Here is a 20,607-nt window from a genome sequence, read left to right as displayed (position 1 = left end):
TACCAAAGCTTCCCCCGTGGGCGGGAGAGCAGTTTGGCACCTGTAACACTAGGCGGCCAAAGCTAGATGCTGATGCCGCAAACGTATCAAACTTGTAAAAGCGCACAAACGTGTGCACTGATGACCAGGTAGCCGCACGGCAAAGCTGCGTCGTAGAAGCCCCACGACCAGCTGCCCATGACGTTCCCACAGAACGTGTGGAATGAGCTGTTACTGATGTAGGCGGCTGTAACCGAGCATGAAGGTAAGCCTGACGTATGGTCAGTTTAATCCATCTGGATAAGGTCTGCTTAGAAGCTGGCCAACCCATCTTGGCAGCATCATAGAGAACAAACAACGTATCCGTCTTACGAACTGTAGACGTTCGGGACACAAACGCGTAATGCGCGTACCACATCCAAGGTTCCAGAATTTCCTGTCAACACAGGAACTACTATTGGTTGATTGATGTGAAAGGATGACACTACCTTTGGTAGGAAAGCGGGATTCGTCCAAAGTTCCGCTCTGTCATCATGAAACACCAAATACGGTGGCTTGCATGACAAGGCACCCAAATCGGAAACACGCCTTGCCGAAGCTAAGGCTAGAAGAAAAATTGTTTTCCAAGTGAGAAACTTAATATCCACTTGGTGTAAGGGTTCAAAATATGAAGACTGTAAGAAATCTAAAACCAGATTCAAGTCCCATGGCGCTGTAGGTGAAATGAATGGAGGCTGTACTCTGAGGACACCTTGCAGAAAAGTGTGTACAGACGGCAATAGAGCCAATCGTCTTTGAAAGTAAATTGACAAAGCAGATACCTGCACCTTTAGTGTAGATAAACGCAGTCCTCCATCCAGCCCCGTCTGTAGAAATAACAAAAGACGGGATAACTTGAAAAATGATGTCGGAAACTTCAGATCCTCACACCAACCTATATAGGCACGCCAAATTCTGTAATAATGAGCTGCCGTAACTGGCTTCCTAGCACGTAACATGGTTGGTATAACAGATTCTGGAATGCCCTCTCTCCTTAAGAGGGCGGTCTCAACAGCCACCCCGTCAAACGCAGCCGCGCTAAATCGGGGTAAAGGAACGGACCCTGTTGTAACAGGTCCGGACGAAGTGGGAGCGGCCAAGGCTCGTCTGCGAGTAGTCCTCGGAGATCTGAGAACCAAGCTCTCTGAGGCGCCACTAGTATGACTGTGACGGACTCTCTTTTGATCCGTTTTAGCAACAGAGGGAGCAGCGGAAACGGTGGAAACAGGTACACGAGGCTGTACGGCCACGCGACTGCCTTTGGATCTCGCGTTCTGGACACATACTGGGGCGTTTGGTGATTGTGGCGAGATGCCATCAGGTCCACTTGAGGGTAACCCCACCTCTGGGCCAACATGTGAAACACTTCCGGATGTAATGCCCATTCTCCTGGATGAAATCCCGACGGCTGAGATAATCCGCCTCCCAGTTGTCCACTCCCGGAATGAACACTGCCGACAACATCACTTGGTGACGCTCGGCCCAATTGAGGATTCGAGCTACTTCTCGCATTGCCATGCGGCTTCTCGTTCCTCCTTGTTTGTTGATGTATGCGACCGCCGTCGCATTTTCCAACTGCACCTGGACAGGCTGAGACCGAAGAATGTGCACTGCTTGTCGTAGCGCATTGTAAATTGCCCGGAGTTCCAGGACATTTAGACAGCAATCTTTCGTGAGCCGCCCAGAGACCCTGGAGCTGACAATTTTGAACTACAGCTCCCCAACCTCTGAGACTCGCGTCCGTCGTTAGAATTATCCAATTTCAGGCGCCGAACCGTTTCCCTGCTGTCAGGTTGTGTACATTGAGCCCCCAGAGTAGAGATACCCTGGCCCGTGGCGACAACCTCACTCTGTGGTGAATCTGCAGATGCGAGCCCGACCACTGTGCGAGCACATCCAGTTGAAAAGGACGTGAGTGAAGTCTCCCGAACTGAAGCGATTCGAAAGCCGCCACCATTGTGCCTAAGAGGCGAATGCACAAATGTACCGAGACTGTGCGTGGCTTGAGCACCAATCGAACTAGATGACAAATGATCTGTACTTACTGTTCTGGTAGGTAAATTCTTTGATTTACTGTATCGAGAATCATACCTAGGAATTGCAGTCGTTGAGACGGAATCAGATGTGATTTCTTGAAGTTGACAATCCAACCGTGCTGAACTAGGACATCGTACGTTAGCAACGCATGTTGGAGGAGCATCTGTTGAGACGGAGCTTTGATGAGCAGATCGTCCAAGTACGGAACTATTATCACTCCCAGGGATCTGAGATGAGCTATCATCACAGACATCACTTTGGTGAATACCCGAGGCGCTGACGAGAGGCCAAACGGTAGAGCCTGAAACTGGTAATGGTTCTGCCGGATTGCAAACCGCAAGAACCTCTGATGAGGTGGCCAAATCGGAATGTGTAAATACGCATCTTTGAGATCCAGCGCAATCATGAATTCCTGTGGCTCTAAACCTGCAATTACCGACCGCAGAGATTCCATCTTGAATCTGTAGTAAGTGACGTACTGATTGAGGCCCTTTAAGTTCAATATTGGCCTGACCGAGCCATCCGGCTTTGGTACCACAAACAGACTGGAATAATAACCCTGCCCCTGTTGGTGTACAGGGACCGGAATCAAAACTGCTGACTCCAGCAGAGACTGAATGGCAAGTTGCAGAACCGCCCGTTTGTCGTCCGACACAGGCAGTCCTGTCTTGAAAAACCGCAGTGGCGGGAGACAGTCGAACTCTATTTTGTAACCTTTGAGCACTAAATTGCGGATCCACCCATCTGTGGACGTCTGGAACCACGCCAAATGGAACGTCTGAAGGCGTGCTCCCACAACTGGAGATCCAAGGTGGGCTGGGAGTCCGTCATGCCACTGGCTTGTCGGTGACCTTAGCGTCTTGACGACTGGCGTTGGTTTGTTGGAAACCACGCCCTCGACCACCGGCCGTGGCTGGTCCCCTACCACGGCCTCGAAAGGGCTGAGGCCGAAATGATTTGAACGCCGGGCCCGAGTATTTCCGCCTAGGCGCCGTTGGAGGCAATGGTAAGAAAACAGACTTACCACCCGTGGCCTCAGCAATTCATTTGTCCAATTCAGGACCAAACAACTTCTCGCCACCGTAAGGTAACGCCTCTATACCTCTTTTGACCTCCGCCTCCGCTTGCCAAGAGCGCAGACAGAGTGCTCGTCGTGCTGCAACTAGCGACGATGAAAGGCGAGAAGTGAGCTGACAGACGTCAGTAGAAGCTGTACATAGATAATCAGCAGCTTCCCAGATTTGATCAGCGAGAAGTATAAGGTGATCGTCATGTAGGGCAGACTTGAGCTCTGTTATCCATACCATGAGCGCCTTAGTTACCCAAATGCCAACCAACCCAGGTTGGCGGATTCTCCCATGTAGCTGTCACAGACTCCGGAAACGGGTAACTAGACTTAAATCTGCGAGGTATAGAAAACCGTTTATCCGGATTCTTTCGTGTTTCCAGTAACATCTTATTAAGAGATTCCGAAACCGGAAAACACATCGGAGTCCTCTGTCGTTTAGCAAAGACGACTTCATCATTTGTCAGAGGCTCCTCAGATTCTGTAAACCTCAGAGACTGACGCACCGCTCTAATGAGATTATCAATGCCTGGGCTGTCAAAATCTTCACTATTGGACTGCTGGTCTACTTCGCCGTCCTCACCGTCATCTTGCGCAGTGAGGTCTGGCATAGAATCATCAGACTGTAACATAGCAGAAACTGGTAAATCATAAGACAAAGTAAATTTATCCCGTCTACCCAAAATGGACTTAGACCGTTGGCAAGGCTGAGACCCCTCCGGTAGTCCTAGCGGTCTCACCCTAGACTCAGATCTTGCCGCTTCCCGCTCCTGTTGAGCAGCGGCCAATTCTGATTGCAATCCAGCCATGACATCTGCTAGCATAGCCCATGGAGGGTCCGGGGATGAAACCGTCTTAGACAGCGGAGCAGAGATTGTATTCGTAGCTGAATCCACAAAACATACTGCGCATGTGGTAGAACCATCCGGTAACACACTGTCACAGACATGGCAGTGCTTTTTTGGTTTTGCCGGTGCCTTACTCATTATGCAGACAGACAATACAACATACAAAGACAGACAACCTGCACGACTCAGTAAATAGTACTAAGGTGTCTCTCCATCTCTCTCTCTATATATATATTATATATATATATATATATATATATATATATATATATATCTATCTGGCAACGTGTAGTGCACGTGGCCAGTACTATATGAAACTGATCCCAAATTCCCACCAACAGCCCTGCGGTGGAGTAGAGATGTAGTACAGGAACGTTCTGGAATCACAAACTGGAAGACAGGAAGCAAGATTAAAATGGCCACCATGCCTCACAGTGCAGGGTATATGTAACAAGCCAACCCTGTAATATAGGCTTAACAGCCTATTTCATCAACGTCACCCCCCTTATGCAGCCCTCCGCTAATGTCATCTCCCCCCCCCCTTCTGCTCCCTCCCCCGTGGCCCGTGTACCGCTGTCTGAGCGGGAATTACCGGGGCGCGGGTATCTCACTCCCAGCGCAATCAGGGTGCAGGGAGCCGGGGAGCGCTGTAATGGAGCGCGGTCCTACAGCGGCGGACGGCGGGTCTCAGCGGTGGAGGCGGCGCTGCTCGGAGCGGTTGCCGGGCGGCCTGTCAGGAGAGGCGGGTGCGGGCGCAGTGAGAGCTCAGTGAACCTTGTCCCCACACAGCGGGGCGGCAGCGTGCGCTGACCGCCCCGTACCCCCAGCATACCTGACTCCAGAGGCGAAGGCTGTGACGGGGCTTCTATCTGTAGGCTCCGTCCAGCTGTAGTAGCAGTCAGGGAATGAGCTGCGTGTGGCTGTGAGGGTGCTCTTTGTGAGGACCGACACGCCATGCGCTGCTCCGTGCAGCGGCACTATCCCGGACCCAAGTTTTTACAGAAACTGGGAAGGGATGTGCTGTGAGCAAAAAATGTAAATGTAGAAAATAAAAATTTAAAATAAAAATATTCAAAGTAGTGTGGTTAAGCTCCACACAAGCCCTGTTGCTACGAGAAGCACATAAAAAACACTGGGGTACTCTGGGATATGGCGGGGAGGAGAGTTCTAAATTTTAATATTCAGTGCCTGGTTCCTACGGAAACCGTCCATATCCCAAGAGTACTCCAGTGACCCCTAGTGGATGAAAAAGAAAAAAGGATTTTAATACCTACCGGTAAATCCTTTTCTCTTAGTCCGTAGAGGATGCTGGGGACTCCGTAAGGACCATGAGGGTATAGATGGGATCCACAGGAGACACGGGCACACTATAAGACTTTGAATGGGTGTGAACTGGTTCCTCCCTCTGTGCCCCTCCTCCAGACTCCAGTTAGAGAACTGTGTCCAGGGAGACGGACATTTCGAGGAAATAATTTATTGTTTAAACACGGTGAGTGTCATACCAGCTCACACCTCGAACATACCGCAGAACGTGGCATTCAATAGAACACCAGCCAACGGCATGAAAAATACACAGCCACATGCTGAGAGAATATGTAACACAACCTGTGTGTCAACACAACCAATAATAAGACACCGCATGCCATGGCATGAACAACGTCAGCAACAGCCTGACAGAAAAAAAACACCACAAGAGTGTAACCATAACCAATAACTGCAGACACAGTACGCACTGGGACGGGCGCCCAGCATCCTCTACGGACTAAGAGAAAAGGATTTACCGGTAGGTATTAAAATCCTATTTTCTCATACTTCCTAGAGGATGCTGGGGACTCCGTAAGGACCATGGGGTTTATACCAAAGCTCCAGACCGGGCAGGAGAGTGCGGACGACTCTGCAGCACCGATTGAGCAAACATGAGGTCCCCATCAGCCAGGGTATCAAACGTGTAGATCTGAGCAAAAGTGTTTGAACCCGACCAAGTAGCCGCTCGGCAAAGTTGAACAGCCGAGACTCCTCGGGCATCCGCCCAAGAGGAGCCCATCTTCCTAGTAGAATGGGTCTCCACCGACTTCGGTAACGGCAATCCAGCCGTAGAACGAGCACGCCGAATCGTATCACAGATCCAGCGTGTAACAGACTGCATAGACGCAGGCGCCCCAATCATGCTGGGAGCATACCGTCAACAGAGCCTCTGTTTCCCCAAACTGAGCCAAATTGGCGACATAAATATTCAAAGCCCTGACTACATCGAGAGACTTTGAATCAGCCAATGCTTAAGTAACCACAGGCATCAAAATAGGCTGGTTTCTGCGAAACACAGAAACCACTTTTGGCAGAACTATTAACAGAGTTCTCAATTCCGCTCTATCTACATGGAAGATCAAACAGGGGATTCTGTGAGACGCCAAAGCCAAAAGCATGACTACTCTCCGAGAGAGAAATTTTAACACAACCTTTCATAAAGGTTCCAATCAGTGTGACACAAGAAAACGCAACACCACGTCAAGGACCCACGGTGCCAATGGGGGCACAAATGGAGGTTGGATGTGCAGTACCCCTTTCACGAAAGTCTGAAATTCCGGAAAGGTGCCAATTCTTTTTTTATTTTTAAGAAAATTTATAAGGCCAAAACTGCACTGAAATGGAGCCTAACTTTAGGCCTGCATCCACACCTGCTTGCAAAGAATGGAAAAGAACGACCCAGCTGAAAGACTTCCGTAGGAGCCTTCTTGGATTCACACCAAGACACATATTTACGCCAAATACGGTGGTAAGGCCTTAGCCGTTACTTTTTTTCCAGCCTGAAGTAGTGTGGAAATGACTTCACCGAGAATACTGTTTCGGGCTAGGATATGGCGTTCAACCGCCACGCCGGCAAACGCAGCCGCGGTAAGTCTTGATACACGCCCGGATCTTGCTGTAACAGTTCCTCACGTAGAGGAAGAGGCCAGGGATCTACTATGAGTAAATCTTGAAGAACTGGATACCAAGCCCTCCTTGGCTAGACCGGAACAATGAGGATCGCCTGAACCTTTGTTGTTCTTACGTTTATCACCTTCAGAAGAGTGAAAGCGGAGGAGACACATAGACCGACTGAAAACACCCAAGGTGTCACGAGGGCGTCCACTGCTATAGCTTGAGTGTCCCTTGACCTGGAACAATATCCCTGAGGTCTCTCGTTGAGGCGAGACACCAACATGTCCAATTGAGGCACTCCTCAAAGACTTGTCACTTCTGTGAAAACTTCTCGATGACGACTGTATTTATCCCGGATGGAGATCGCGTCTGCAGAGGAAATCTATTTCTCAGTCGTTTACATCCGGAACGAAGACTGCTAATATAGCGTTTACCAGTCTTTCCACACAGCAGAAAACTTTTTCGGCTTCTGCCATTGCCGCTTTGCTCCTTGTTCCGCCCTAGCGGCTTACTTACGCCACTGCTGTCAAGTCGTCCGACAGAATTGACACGGGCAGATCACAAAGAATATGTTCGTTGAAAATAGCTTTTAATTCAAGAAAGCTTATTGCAGACAAGCTTCCCAGCTTGACCTTTTCCTCTGGAAATACTTCCCTTGCAAGGACTGCTCCCCAGCCTCGGAGATCTGCATGTATGGACACCAGGATCCCGAACCTTCGTCCCTCTAGGACAGTGGTTCTCAAACTCGGTCCTCAGGACCCCACACAGTGCATGTTTTGCAGGTCACCCAGCAAGTGCACAGGTGTATTAATTACTCACTGACACATTTTAAAAGGTCCACAGGTGGAGCTAATTATTTCACTTGCGATTCTGTGAGGAGAACTGCAAAACATGCACTGTGTGGGGTCTTGAGGACAGAGTTTTGAGAACCTGTGCTCTAGGAGGTGAGAACTGAGCAGACACCACAGGAGTGATATCCTGGCCATTAGGATTATATTCCTGTGCATGTGCAGGTGAGACCCGGACCACATTTCCAACTGGTCCTGTGAAAACCACTCTGGCATTTGACCTGCTCACCGAAAAGGCCTCTTAGGCTGCACCTATCTTCTTCATCAACGGAACATATTGATGGATTGTCACTGCAAATCTGTTCCAACTCTGGATCCTCAGACCTCTTTCCACAGGAAAACACAGAACCTCAACCGTTCAGTATCTACTCTGATACCCACCTCCGACATCTGCATCGTTGGGAACAACAGCCATGCTCTGTGTTGAAGAACAGTCAGAGAGAAACATCGATTTGCACCACTTGTTTCTTGACCTCGCCTTAATCAGGAGCGCGTCTCAGTACAGAATAACAATGGCTCTTACTATTGAAAGAAAACCATCATACTGCCATCACTCCGGTGAAATAGCAAAGACAATCCTGGATATCAACCCAGGTAAGCTGAATGCGGAGAAAAACGCATTTAAACCCTTTTCTACCTTTACGTGCTGGAGCTCTCTGGCCTGAGAGATTCCATCCTGTAGTTTAACTTCGTAAGTAGAAATCTTTGTTTTTTGTTTTTAACAGGGACAGCAGGACAATGTCCTGAACCTGACGCAACTCTGGTATGGCGTCGCGTACCACCTCCCCTTCCAGAGGGGAATCGGTAAGATCTATTTGAAAAATCAGTGAGGGGAATCATCTGTAAACTCCAGTATTAGACGAGTTCCCACCAGTGTGGGTTCTAGCCAGATAGACCCAGCGACATGCGGTGGATGTGGTAGAAACAGAAGACGATATCCGCTTCTGCAAACCTAACAAGGCTGCAGAGCTCTTACCTTTTCACCTTCCACTATCTGCACAGAAAGGGAAAAAAGAACGGTATCGAACCGATTAAAATGACTGCATCCCACAAAAGAATGTGTCACCAACCGTTGTGAGGTAATCTAACTCACGAAGGTAGACTTACCATTGGTATCCGCCGAGAGTGACTTAACTGAGGCATCCCCAAACAGCGGTACACCGTCACAGGGAAAAACTCCAGTATCTCTCGGAGTCAGCCTCAGCATTCCCTCGGCCACACCTCCTGTAGTCGCACGGCAGCCTGCCGCAATGTTATAGAGAAGAACCAACATAAGAAACATCCCCTCTCTCTCTAGGGTAATTCTATCGGATGCCTTTCCGAATACAAGCACTCCCCCATGCACATGTAATGCAAATAACTTCAAAGCATAGAAATAAAATATCACTTAGCTTCCTGTATACGATCCTTTGTGACAGGGCCCCGTGCCGACCAGGAGTTGACTTTCACAGTATTCTATCCGCGGTGGGAAAATAATAAACACTCAGACTCCTTGTGAGGATCTGAGACAAACTCGTCACGGTCGACCTAGAGCTTTATCAACAGAGCGACCAGCACATGAGAAGGAATACTTTTACTTCAGCATTCATTAGAAATCGTAATATGAATATACATATTGTAATACATATATACAGGTTGAGTATCCCTTATCCAAAATGCTTGGGACCAGAGAAATTTTGGATATCGGATTTTTCCGTATTTTGGAATAATTGCATACCATAATGAGATATCATGGAGATGGGACCTAAGTCTAAGCACAGAATGCATTTATGTTACATATACACCTTATATACACAGCCTGAAGGTCATTTTAGCCAATATTTTTTATAACTGTGTGCATTAAACAAAGTGTGTGTACATTCACACAATTCATTTATGTTTCATATACACCTTATACACACAGCCTGAAGGTCATTTAATACAATATTTTTAATAACGTTGTGTATTAAACAAAGTTTGTGTACATTGAGCCATCAAAAAACAAAGGTTTCACTACTCACACAAAAAGGTCCGTATTTCGGAATATTCCGTATTTTGGAATATTTGGATATGGGATACTCAACCTGTGTATATATATATATATATATATATATATATATATATATATATATATATATATATATATACACACACACACACATTATATCTATATGTCTATCTATCTATCTGTCTGTCCATCTGTCTATCACATATAAGCAGATTGTCCGGAACCGCCGGGTCCCTAGTGACATTAATGTGTTCTGAATGTGTATGACCATGTACTGAATGCCCCAGTCGTGGATCTAACCAGGAAACCTTATGGTCGACAGAAAACCTAGTATTCGTCGACAGCAGGGAGTAGTAACCGGGCAAAATAACATTCTTGCGACCCCGAGGGAAGTATACATATATAATTTTAATATCACTCCCCCACAAATATTACCATGTCTGTGCTCGAGCTACAGGCCCATGGAACCGTACCATACATATACATATAAATATATATACAGGTATAAGTTAGTTACAGCATGTTAATTTACACCCAGTAATAACAGTTGGTGCCGACAGGGTCACCCACATACTACTGTGTCTCCCATACAGTGTTTACTTTTGAAAAGCATACAACTACCGACCTGCTGACACTGCATCTACTGAATCAAGTACCAACAGGAGTTGGCGATGCCGACAGAGATTCCCATAGCTGTTTGCAACAGAGCACTCACACATGTCGACACGTGCACTAAAAGCTATAGTGGGTATATCGGACAGGGAAAACACAGACACATATGCACAACTCAATGACTACACGCCCATTATCTAAGATAGTGCTATATTTTATTCTATATCTAAATCACTGTGCCCCCCTTCGGCTTCTGTGAGGGGGGTGACAGCGCGGCTCCGGGAACAAGCAGCTAGGCGCACCAAGTGATCGAACTCTCTGGAGCTAATGGTGTCCAGTAGCCTAAGAAGCAGAGCCCTTAACGCAGAAGTAGTAGGTCTGACTTCTCTCCCCTCAGTCCCACGAAGCAGAGAGCCTGTAGCCAGCAGGTCTTTCTGAAAATAAAAAACCTAACAAAGTCTTTCAGAGAAACTCAGTAGAGCTCCCCTAGTGTGTGTCCAGTCTCTTCTGGGCACAGACTCTAACTGGAGTCTGGAGGAGGGGCATAGAGGGAGGAGCCAGTTCACACCCATTCAAAGTCTTATAGTGTGCCCATGTCTCCTGCGGATCCAGTCTATACCCCCATGGTCCTTACGGAGTCCCCAGCATCCTCTAGGACGTATGAGAAATCCTATTTTTTCTTACGTCCTAGAGGATGCTGGGGTCCACATTAGTACCATGGGGATGTACCAAAGCTCCCAGAACGGGAGGGAGAGCACGGAGGCTCCTGCAGAACTGACCGACCAAACATGAGGTCCTCAGAGGCCAAAGTATCGAACCTGTAGAACTTAGCAAACGTGTTCGACCCAGACCAAGTAGCCGCTCGGCAAAGCTGTAAAGCCGAGACACCCTGGGCAGCCGCCCAGGAAGAACCCACCTTACGAGTAGAGTGGGCCTTAACAGATTTTGGACACAGCAATCCTGCCGTAGAATACGCATGCTGGATAGTGAACCTGATCCCGCGAGAGATCGTCTGCTTAGAAGCAGGACACCCAATTTTCTTGGGATCATACAGGACAAACAGAGTCTGATTTTCTGTGACGAGCAGTCCTCTTCACATAAATTTTCAGAGCCCTTACAACATCCAAAGGCTTTGATGGAATTGAGGAGTCAGTGGCAACTAGCACCACAATAGGTTGGTTGATATGAAAAGCCGACACAACCTTTGGAAGGAATTGCTGACGTGTCCGGAGCTCAGCTCTATCTTCATGGAAGATCAAGTAGGGACTTTTACAAGACAAAGACCCCAACTCTGACACATGTCTAGCAGAAGCTAAGGCCAACAAGGTGACAGCCTTCCACGTGAGAAACTTGACCTCAACCTCCTGTAGAGGCTCAAACCAATCCGATTGGAGGAACTGCAATACCACGTTAAGATCCCAGGGTGCCATAGGGAGAGAAGCCAGTTGTTTCTTGAAGAAAATGGATAAGGCCGAAATCTGGACCTTTATGGATCCCAAACGCAGGCCCATATCCACACCTGCTTGCAGGAAAAGGAGAAACCGTCCCAGTTGAAACTCCACCGTAGGAAACTTCTTGGATTCACACCAAGACGCATACTTTTTCCAAATTCGATGGTAATGTTAAGACGTTACTCCTTTCCTAGCCTGTATCAGAGTAGGAATAAACCTTGTTCGGAATGCCCTTCCGAGCTAATATCTGGCTCCTCCATGCCGTCAAACGTAGCCGTGGTAAGTCTTGATAAGCGAACGGCCCCTGTTGCAGAAGGTCCTCCCGAAGAGGAAGAGGCCTCAGATCTTCCAGCAGTAGATCCAGGAGATCCGCGTACCAAGCCCTTCTTGGCCAGTCCGGAGCAATGAGGACTACCTAAACTCTTGTTCTATTTATGATTTTTAGAATCCTTAGAATGAGTGGAAGAGGAGGAAACACGTACACTTACTGGAATACTCACGGAGTCACCAGGGCGGCCACTGCTTGCGGGTCTCTCGACCTGGAACAATACCTCCGAAGCTCTACTCTTCGTTCTGGCCTGTCGGTTTATGTAAGCCACCGTCGTTACATTGTCCGACTGTACTTGAATGGCACGATCTCGCAGAAGATGTGCCGCTTGGAGAAGACCGTTGTATTCGGCTTGGTTCCACAATGTTTATCAGAAGACTGGATTCCAGACTTGACCACCTTCCTTGGAAGGTTTCCTCTTGAGCGACTGCACCCCAACCCCGGAGACTTGCGTCCGTGGTTAGAAGGGCCCAGTCCTGAATCCAGAACCTGCAGCCCTCCAGAAGGCGAGACATCTGGAGCCACCAGAGGAGTGAAATCCTTGCTTTTCGGCGACAGACGTATCCTCAGGTGCATATATAGATGAGACCCTACCACTTGTCCAGGAGATCCAGTTGGAAGGATCGAGCATGAAATCTTCCGTACTGTAGAGCCTCGTAAGAGGCAACCATCTTTCCAAGAAGGTTAATGCACTGATGAATCGATACTCGGGCTGGCTTCAGGACTTCCCGGAACATTGCTTTAATCACCAACACTTTTTCCTCCGGAAGAAACACCCTCTGTTCTTCCGTGTCGAGGATCATCCCCAGGAAAGAGACAGTCTCCTTGTCGGCTCCAAATGTGACTTCGGAAGATTCAGGATCCAACCATGTTCCCTGAGCAGACGAGTCGTGAGAGCAATGGACTGAAACAAGGCCTCCCTGGTCGACGCCTTTATCAGCAGATCGTCCAGATATGGAATTATGTTCACTCCCTGTTTGCGGAGGAGAACCATAATCTCTGCCATCACCCTGGTGAACACCCTCGGTGCCGTGGAGACCGAATGGCAGTGCCTGAAACTGAGTGACTGTCTAGCAGTGCAAACCTGAGATAAGTTTGGTGCGTCGGCCATATCGGAATGTGGAGGTACACATCCTTGATATCCAGGGATACCAGAAACTCTCCCTCCTCCAGACCTGAGATCACCGCTCTCAGAGACTCCATTTTGAAGTTGAACTCCCTCAGATAAGGGTTTAACGATTTCAAGTTCAAAATCGGTCTGACCGAACCATCCGGTTTCGGTACCACGAAAAGGTTCGAATAGTAACCCTTGTTTTGCATATGCGGTGGAACTGTAACGATGACTGCTGCCCTTTCCAATTTTTGAATGGCTTCCTGTAGGACAGCCCTGTCTGTCAGTAACGCTGGCAAGCCTGATTTGAAGAATCGGTGAGGCGGGAGTTCTTGAAACTCCAGTCTGTACCCCTGGGATACAATATCCTGTACCCAGGAGTCCAGGCCGGACGACACCCGGAAGTGGCTAAAACGTCTGAGCCTCGCACCCACCAGACCGTCCTCCAGGCTGTGCGGTCCACCGTCATGCTGAGTATTTTGAGGAACCAGAAGCAGGCTTCTGGTCCTGGGAGCCTGCAGGTGCAGGATTTTTGGATTTTGCACGCCCACCTCTAAAGAAAGTGGTAGGGCGCTTGGACTTTTTTGTCTTAGCGGTCCTAAAGGACTGAGATGTGGATGAAGAAAAGGGTTTCTTCGCAGAAGGCGTAGCTGAGGGAAGAAACGGTGACTTACCCGCAGTTGCCGTGGAAATCCACGCATCCAACGCTTCCCCAAACAGAGCCTGACCTGTGTATGGTAGGTTCTCCACACTTCTCCTGGATTCCGCGTCTGCCGACCATTGGCGTAGTCAGAGTCCTCTGCGAGCTGAGACAGACATGGAAGATAACCGTGCATTCAGCGTACCCAGGTCCTTCATGGATTCCACCATGAACCCGCAGACTCCTGTATGTTACGTAAAAACAGTTCAATGTCACTTCTATCCATTGTATCTAAGTCTTCTAGTAACGTGCCTGACCACTTTACTATAGCTTTAGAAATCCATGCACAGGCAATAGTAGGCCTTAATGCCACCGCTGAAGCAGTGTATATGGATTTGAGCGTAGTGTCAATCTTACGATCAGCCGGTTCTTTCAACGCGGTAGATCCTGGGACAGGTAAAACCACCTTTTTTTACAGTCTGGAGAAGGAGGCTTCAACTATGGGTGGGTTTTACCATCTTATTCTATCCTCCTCAGGGAAGGGAAAAGCAACCAGAACCCTCTTGGGGATCTGAAATTTTTTCTCCGGGGTTCCAAGGATTTTTCAAATAAAGCATTTAATTCTTTAGACGCAGGAAAGGTTAGCGAGGCTCTCTTATTGTCTGAAGTAAGCCTCCTCAACCTGCTCAGGTGGTGTGTCAGTAATGTTTAACACATCTCTAATGGCCTCAATCATGAGCTGCACCCCCTTAGCCAGGGATGCCGCTCCCCTCAGCACATCCCCCTCACCGTCTACTGTGTCAGAGTCGGTATCAGTGTCAGCTTGCATAATCTGGGCAAGTGCAAGTTTCTTTGGGAATGTTAGGGGATTGAGAAGGAATAGGAACAGAACCTGACCAAACAGCCATAGACGTCTTTAAAACCTGAGTTTCCGTCTCAGTATGAGCTACCCTAGTAGATCTGAGAGATCATTCACCTAATAGAAGTCAGCCATTCTGGCTCATTAATCTGAGACAATGCATTACATTCCTGGGTACATGGAATGGATTCTTCAGGAGAAGAAATATCCTCTGCAGCATAAGACACAGAGTCCCTGGACATGGTTATGTGAGAAACATACACCACACTCACACAGGAAAATGTCAGACAGTTTTTCCCCCAAGAACTTTCAGAGAAACACAGAGCTTGGAGTCAGCACACACACAGCGCTTAATAAGGTAGATATAACAAAATACCTGCACTGACTGTGTACCCAGGAATTTACAGCCTCCCCCCCTTCTACAAGCCTTTTGGTACCGCACAAGATAGCTGGAGTCGTGTGGAGGGACAGATCTCCCTGTCAGCGTCTCTGTAGCTGGATCTGCAGGGAGGAAAATAGCGCTGAACGCTGCTGGGTCCGCTCTGAGGAGAAGCTCCGCCCCCTGAAACATGGCGCTGCTTCCCGCTTTCACATCTTTATACTGGCCTGAGGTATGGTGCTGGCAGTCGAGGTTCCTGACAGCCTGAGTGACCAGTGTAGGGTATAGGCGCTAGCTCAGGGCGCCCCACTGTGTACCACTGAGCCTCCAGAGCGCAGTTAGTACTGCACTCCCGCCCTGTTGCCACCATCTTCACACCGGCTCCCCGCTTGCCGGGGCGCCGGTGACTCACTTGCCACCGGAATCTTCTGGCTCTGTTGGGGGGTGGCGGCATGCTGCGGGAGTGAGCGGTCGCCTGGGGTGGCTAACGATCATCACCCTCAGGAGCTCAGTGTCTTCTCAGCGGAGATAGTGGCCATTAACCTCTCAGGGTTGGACACTACTTAACCCCCTAAGTCCCTCGAAGCAGGGAGGCCGTTGCCAGCAGCCTCCCTGTGCCTAAACTTTAATGAAAAAATAAAACTAGAAAAACTTCTATGGAGCTCCCCTAGCTGTGGCCGGCTCCTCATTTTCTAAACTGAGTCTGGTAGGAGGGGCATAGAGGGAGAAGCCAGCCCACACTGTTAAACTCTTAAAGTGCCACTGGCTCCTAGTGGACCAGTCTATACCCCATGGTACGAATGTGGACCCCAGCATCCTCTAGGACGTAAGAAAAATATGAGTTTCTCTTGGCAATATAGCAATTAGGTCAATGAGCTAGAGAGAAAAAACAAAAAACTTTTCCATAATTTTGTTCTACTGTTACCATGACATTCAAAACAGTACCAGATGTATGTATTGTTTATCAGATTATAAGGGCATTATAGGGACACTGCATGCCTTTTCGAAGATATATATTATATATGTATTTTTTTATTTTCAACTACAATTTTTTTATTTTAAACCAAGAGACACTTTAAAAGGGACTCGGGTACTCCACATTGGTCACACCAGTATGTCTCCCCTATGACTTAATAGATCTTTTGCAAAGTTGCCTTCAAACATGACCCAGGTCTACTAAAGATGGGACAAAGTGATATCACTGAGGCTTCATGTAACAATGTGGAAATGCTCCAAGAACCACGCAAATAATTTCTGCCCTCAATGTTACACATTATGGGCCCTGTTCCGAGTGTTTTAAGCAATGCAAAGAATAGCAAGTAAACAACCACCATAGTAAAAATCATGTAGCACAGCAGGTGGGGCAGATTTAAAAAGGTGCAGTGAAATTTATATTTGGGAGGGGGGGTGTGAAATCTAAATTGCAGTGTAAAAATAAGCCTTCCCAGCAATTGTGGGCTACATGCAAAAGCAGCTAGTACTTATTATTATCCATTCTTTTTATGGCACCACAAGGGATTTGCAGCGCCCAATTGCAGAGTACATAAACAAGTAAGCAAAACAAGAAAACAGTGACTTACAGTTCAAGACAATAAAGGAGAAGTATAGGGTATATAAACATAGCTGCATCAGCAGATGACACTGAAATGAGTATCATGGTGGCAGAAAAACGAGAAATTTGGTGCTGAAGGGAGTATGGCATATAGGCATGGCCAAACTGTGACTCTCCAGCTATTGTGAAACTACAAGTTCCAGCATGCCCTGCCACAGTTTTGCTATTAGGGAATGCTATAACTATGGCAGTGCATGCTGGGACATGCAGTTTCACAACAGCTGGAGAGTTACTGGCTGGCCAGGCCTAGAATAGAAGATAGTTTAAGTAAGAGAATGAAAAGCACATGAGGGAAGAGGGCCCTGCTCATGAGAGGTTACATTCTAAATAGCAGGGGCGGACAGGGATGACACAGATGGAGTAGACAGTGAGCGTGGGACAGAGGGTTAGGATGAGAGATGGCTGGGTTTGGTAAAGTGGGTCTTGAGAGCCCGATTGAAGTTTTGTAGAGAGGTGGAGAGTCTGAGGGGGGAGAGGTAAAGAATTACAGAGAAAGGAAACAGCACATGCAAAATCTTGGAGCTAGGAGTGGAAGGAAGTAATCAGTAGCCAGGAGAGGCGGCGTGCATTGGCAGAGCGAAGAGGACGGATGGGAGTGTAAGGGGAGATAAGGTCAGAGATGTAACTTGGAGAGGAGTGGGTGAGTGCTTTGTAAGTGAATGTGAGTAGCCTGAAATGGATTCTGAAGGGGAAGGGGCGCAAGTGAAGCGCTTGTAAGATGCAAAAACAAATACATGTGTTTGCTCCCCTTGGCAGCAGCATTGTTCAGGTGCATTTACTTGTGCTTATTGCTTTACTCCCATGTCAGAATCAGGGCCAATGACTGAGATACAGGGTCAGGAAATTAAAACTTTTCCAAAGGTCTTTCTGTGTAATAAATATCTCCCTTCTGCCACCTGGACATACATTTCCCAGGGTAAACATATTCTGATGATTTCTGTCAACAGCAAAAAGCATAATGTATTATACCTTCACTAGACTTAAATATTCCGCCACGGCAGACCTTTCAGCTTGAGAGAGTTTCCTGGCAGACTCATCACACACCCAACAGTGGACTCCTCTCCTGCCCGAGTAAACCCAAAATCGGTACCGAAAACCAAAGTCCTCTATAATAATAGAAAACAAAAGAAAAAATAAGATTTTACTTACCGATAAATCTATTTCTCGTAGTCCGTAGTGGATGCTGGGACTCCGTAAGGACCATGGGGAATAGCGGCTCCGCAGGAGACAGGGCACAAAATAAAAGCTTAAGGATCAGGTGGTGTGCACTGGCTCCTCCCCCTATGACCCTCCTCCAAGCCTCAGTTAGGATATTGTGCCCGGACGAGCGTACATAATAAGGAATGATATTGAATCCCGGGTAAGACTCATACCAGCCACACCAATCACACCGTACAACTTGTGATCTGAACCCAGTTAACAGTATGATAAACGCAAAGGAGCCTCTGAAAAGATGGCTCACAACAATAATAACCCGAATTTTTGTAACAATAACTATATACAAGTATTGCAGACAATCCGCACTAGGGATGGGCGCCCAGCATCCACTACGGACTACGAGAAATAGATTTATCGGTAAGTAAAATCTTATTTTCTCTGACGTCCTAGTGGATGCTGGGACTCCGTAAGGACCATGGGGATTATACCAAAGCTCCCAAACGGGCGGGAGAGTGCGGATGACTCTGCAGCACCGAATGAGAGAACTCCAGGTCCTCCTCAGCCAGGGTATCAAATTTGTAGAATTTAGCAAACGTGTTTGCCCCTGACCAAGTAGCTGCTCGGCAAAGTTGTAAAGCCGAGACCCCTCGGGCAGCCGCCCAAGATGAGCCCACTTTCCTTGTGGAATGGGCTTTTACTGATTTTGGCTGTGGCAATCCTGCCACAGAATGTGCAAGCTGAATTGTACTACAAATCCAACGAGCAATCGTCTGCTTAGAAGCAGGAGCACCCAGCTTGTTGGGTGCATACAGGATAAACAGCGAGTCAGATTTTCTGACTCCAGCCGTCCTGGAAACATATATTTTCAAGGCCCTGACAACGTCAAGCAACTTAGAGTCCTCTAAGTCCCTGGTAGCCGCAGGTACCACAATAGGTTGGTTCATGTGAAATGCAGAAACCACCTTAGGTAGAAATTGAGGACGAGTCCTCAATTCCGCCCTGTCAGAATGAAAAATTAAGTAAGGGCTTTTATATGATAAAGCCGCCAATTCTGACACACGCCTGGCTGAAGCCAAGGCTAACAGCATCGACACCTTCCATGTGAGATATTTTAAGTCCACAGTGGAAAGTGGTTCAAACCAATGTGACTTTAGAAAACTCAACACCACATTGAGATCCCAAGGTGCCACTGGAGGCACAAAAGGAGGCTGTATGTGCAGCACCCCTTTTACAAATGTCTGAACTTTAGGTACTGAAGCCAGTTCTTTCTGGAAGAAAATTGACAGGGCCGAAATTTTAACCTTAATGGACCCTAATTTTAGGCCCATAGACAGTCCTGTTTGCAGGAAATGAAGGAAACGACCCAGTTGAAATTCCTCTGTAGGGGCCTTCTTGGCCTCACACCACGCAACATATTTACGCCAAATGCGGTGATAATGTTTTGCGGTTACGTCCTTCCTGGCTTTGACCAGAGTAGGGATGACTTCTTCTGGAATGCCTTTTTCCCTCAGGATCCGGCGTTCAACCGCCATGCCGTCAAACGCAGCCGCGGTAAGTCTTGGAACAGACAAGGCCCCTGCAGTAGCAGGTCCTTTCTTAGAGGTAGAGGCCACGGTTCGTCCGTGAGCATCTCTTGAAGTTCCGGGTACCAAGTCCTTCTTGGCCAATCCGGAACCACGAGTATAGTTCTTACTCCTCTCCTTATGATTCTCAGTACTTTTGGTATGAGAGGCAGAGGAGGGAACACATACACTGACTGGTACACCCACGGCGTTACCAGAGCGTCAACTGCTATTGCCTGAGGGTCCCTTGACCTGGCGCAATATCTGTCCAGTTTTTTGTTTAGACGTGACGCCATCATGTCCACCTTTGGTTTTTCCCAACGGTTTACAATCAGGTGGAAGACTTCTGGGTGAAGTCCCCACTCTCCCGGGTGAAGGTCGTGTCTGCTGAGGAAGTCTGCTTCCCAGTTGTCCACTCCCGGAATGAACACTGCTGACAGTGCTATCACATGATTTTCCGCCCAGCGAAGAATCCTTGCAGCTTCTGCCATTGCCCTCCTGCTTCTCGTGCCGCCCTGTCTGTTTACGTGGGCGACTGACGTGATGTTGTCCGATTGGATCAACACCGCCTGACCCTGAAGCAGAGGTTTTGCTTGACTTAGGGCATTGTAAATGGCCCTTAGTTCCAGAATGTTTATATGAAGAGATGTTTCCATGCTTGACCACAAGCCCTGGAAATTCCTTCCCTGTGTGACTGCTCCCCAGCCTCTCAGGCTGGCATCCGTGGTTACCAGGATCCAATCCTGAATGCCAAATCTGCGGCCCTCTAGTAGATGAGCACTCTGCAGCCACCACAGGAGAGACACCCTTGTCCTTGGCGACAGGGTTATCCGCTGATGCATCTGCAGATGCGATCCGGACCATTTGTCCAGTAGATCCCACTGAAACGTTCTTGCATGGAATCTTCCGAATGGAATCGCTTCGTAAGAAGCCACCATTTTTCCCAGGACCCTCGTGCACTGATGCACTGAGACCTGGCCTGGTTTTAGGAGGTTCCTGACTAGCTCGGATAACTCCCTGGCCTTCTCCTCCGGGAGAAACACCTTCTTCTGGACTATGTCCAGAATCATTCCTAGGAACAGTAGACGCGTCGTTGGAATCAGCTGCGATTTTGGAATATTTAGAATCCACCCGTGCTGACGTAACACTACCTGAGATAGTGCTACTCCGAC

General features: G+C 48.1%; 1 protein-coding gene across 2 annotated transcripts in view; it reads right to left on the bottom strand.

The window, feature by feature from the left end:
• The window catches only part of PRIM1 (DNA primase subunit 1), a 220,785-nt gene that overhangs the window by 140,653 nt on the left and 59,525 nt on the right, over positions 1-20,607 (bottom strand). For both annotated transcript variants that reach the window (XM_063952487.1, XM_063952486.1), the window contains exon 5: positions 17,685-17,821. In XM_063952487.1, the coding sequence (XP_063808557.1) occupies positions 17,685-17,821 (137 nt within the window). The remainder of the gene's footprint in view (positions 1-17,684; positions 17,822-20,607) is intronic.

The sequence above is a fragment of the Pseudophryne corroboree genome, chromosome 2 (genome assembly GCF_028390025.1).
Source record: "Pseudophryne corroboree isolate aPseCor3 chromosome 2, aPseCor3.hap2, whole genome shotgun sequence".
Taxonomy (NCBI): Eukaryota; Metazoa; Chordata; class Amphibia; order Anura; family Myobatrachidae; genus Pseudophryne; species Pseudophryne corroboree.
This window is presented reverse-complemented; position numbering and strand designations above follow the sequence as displayed.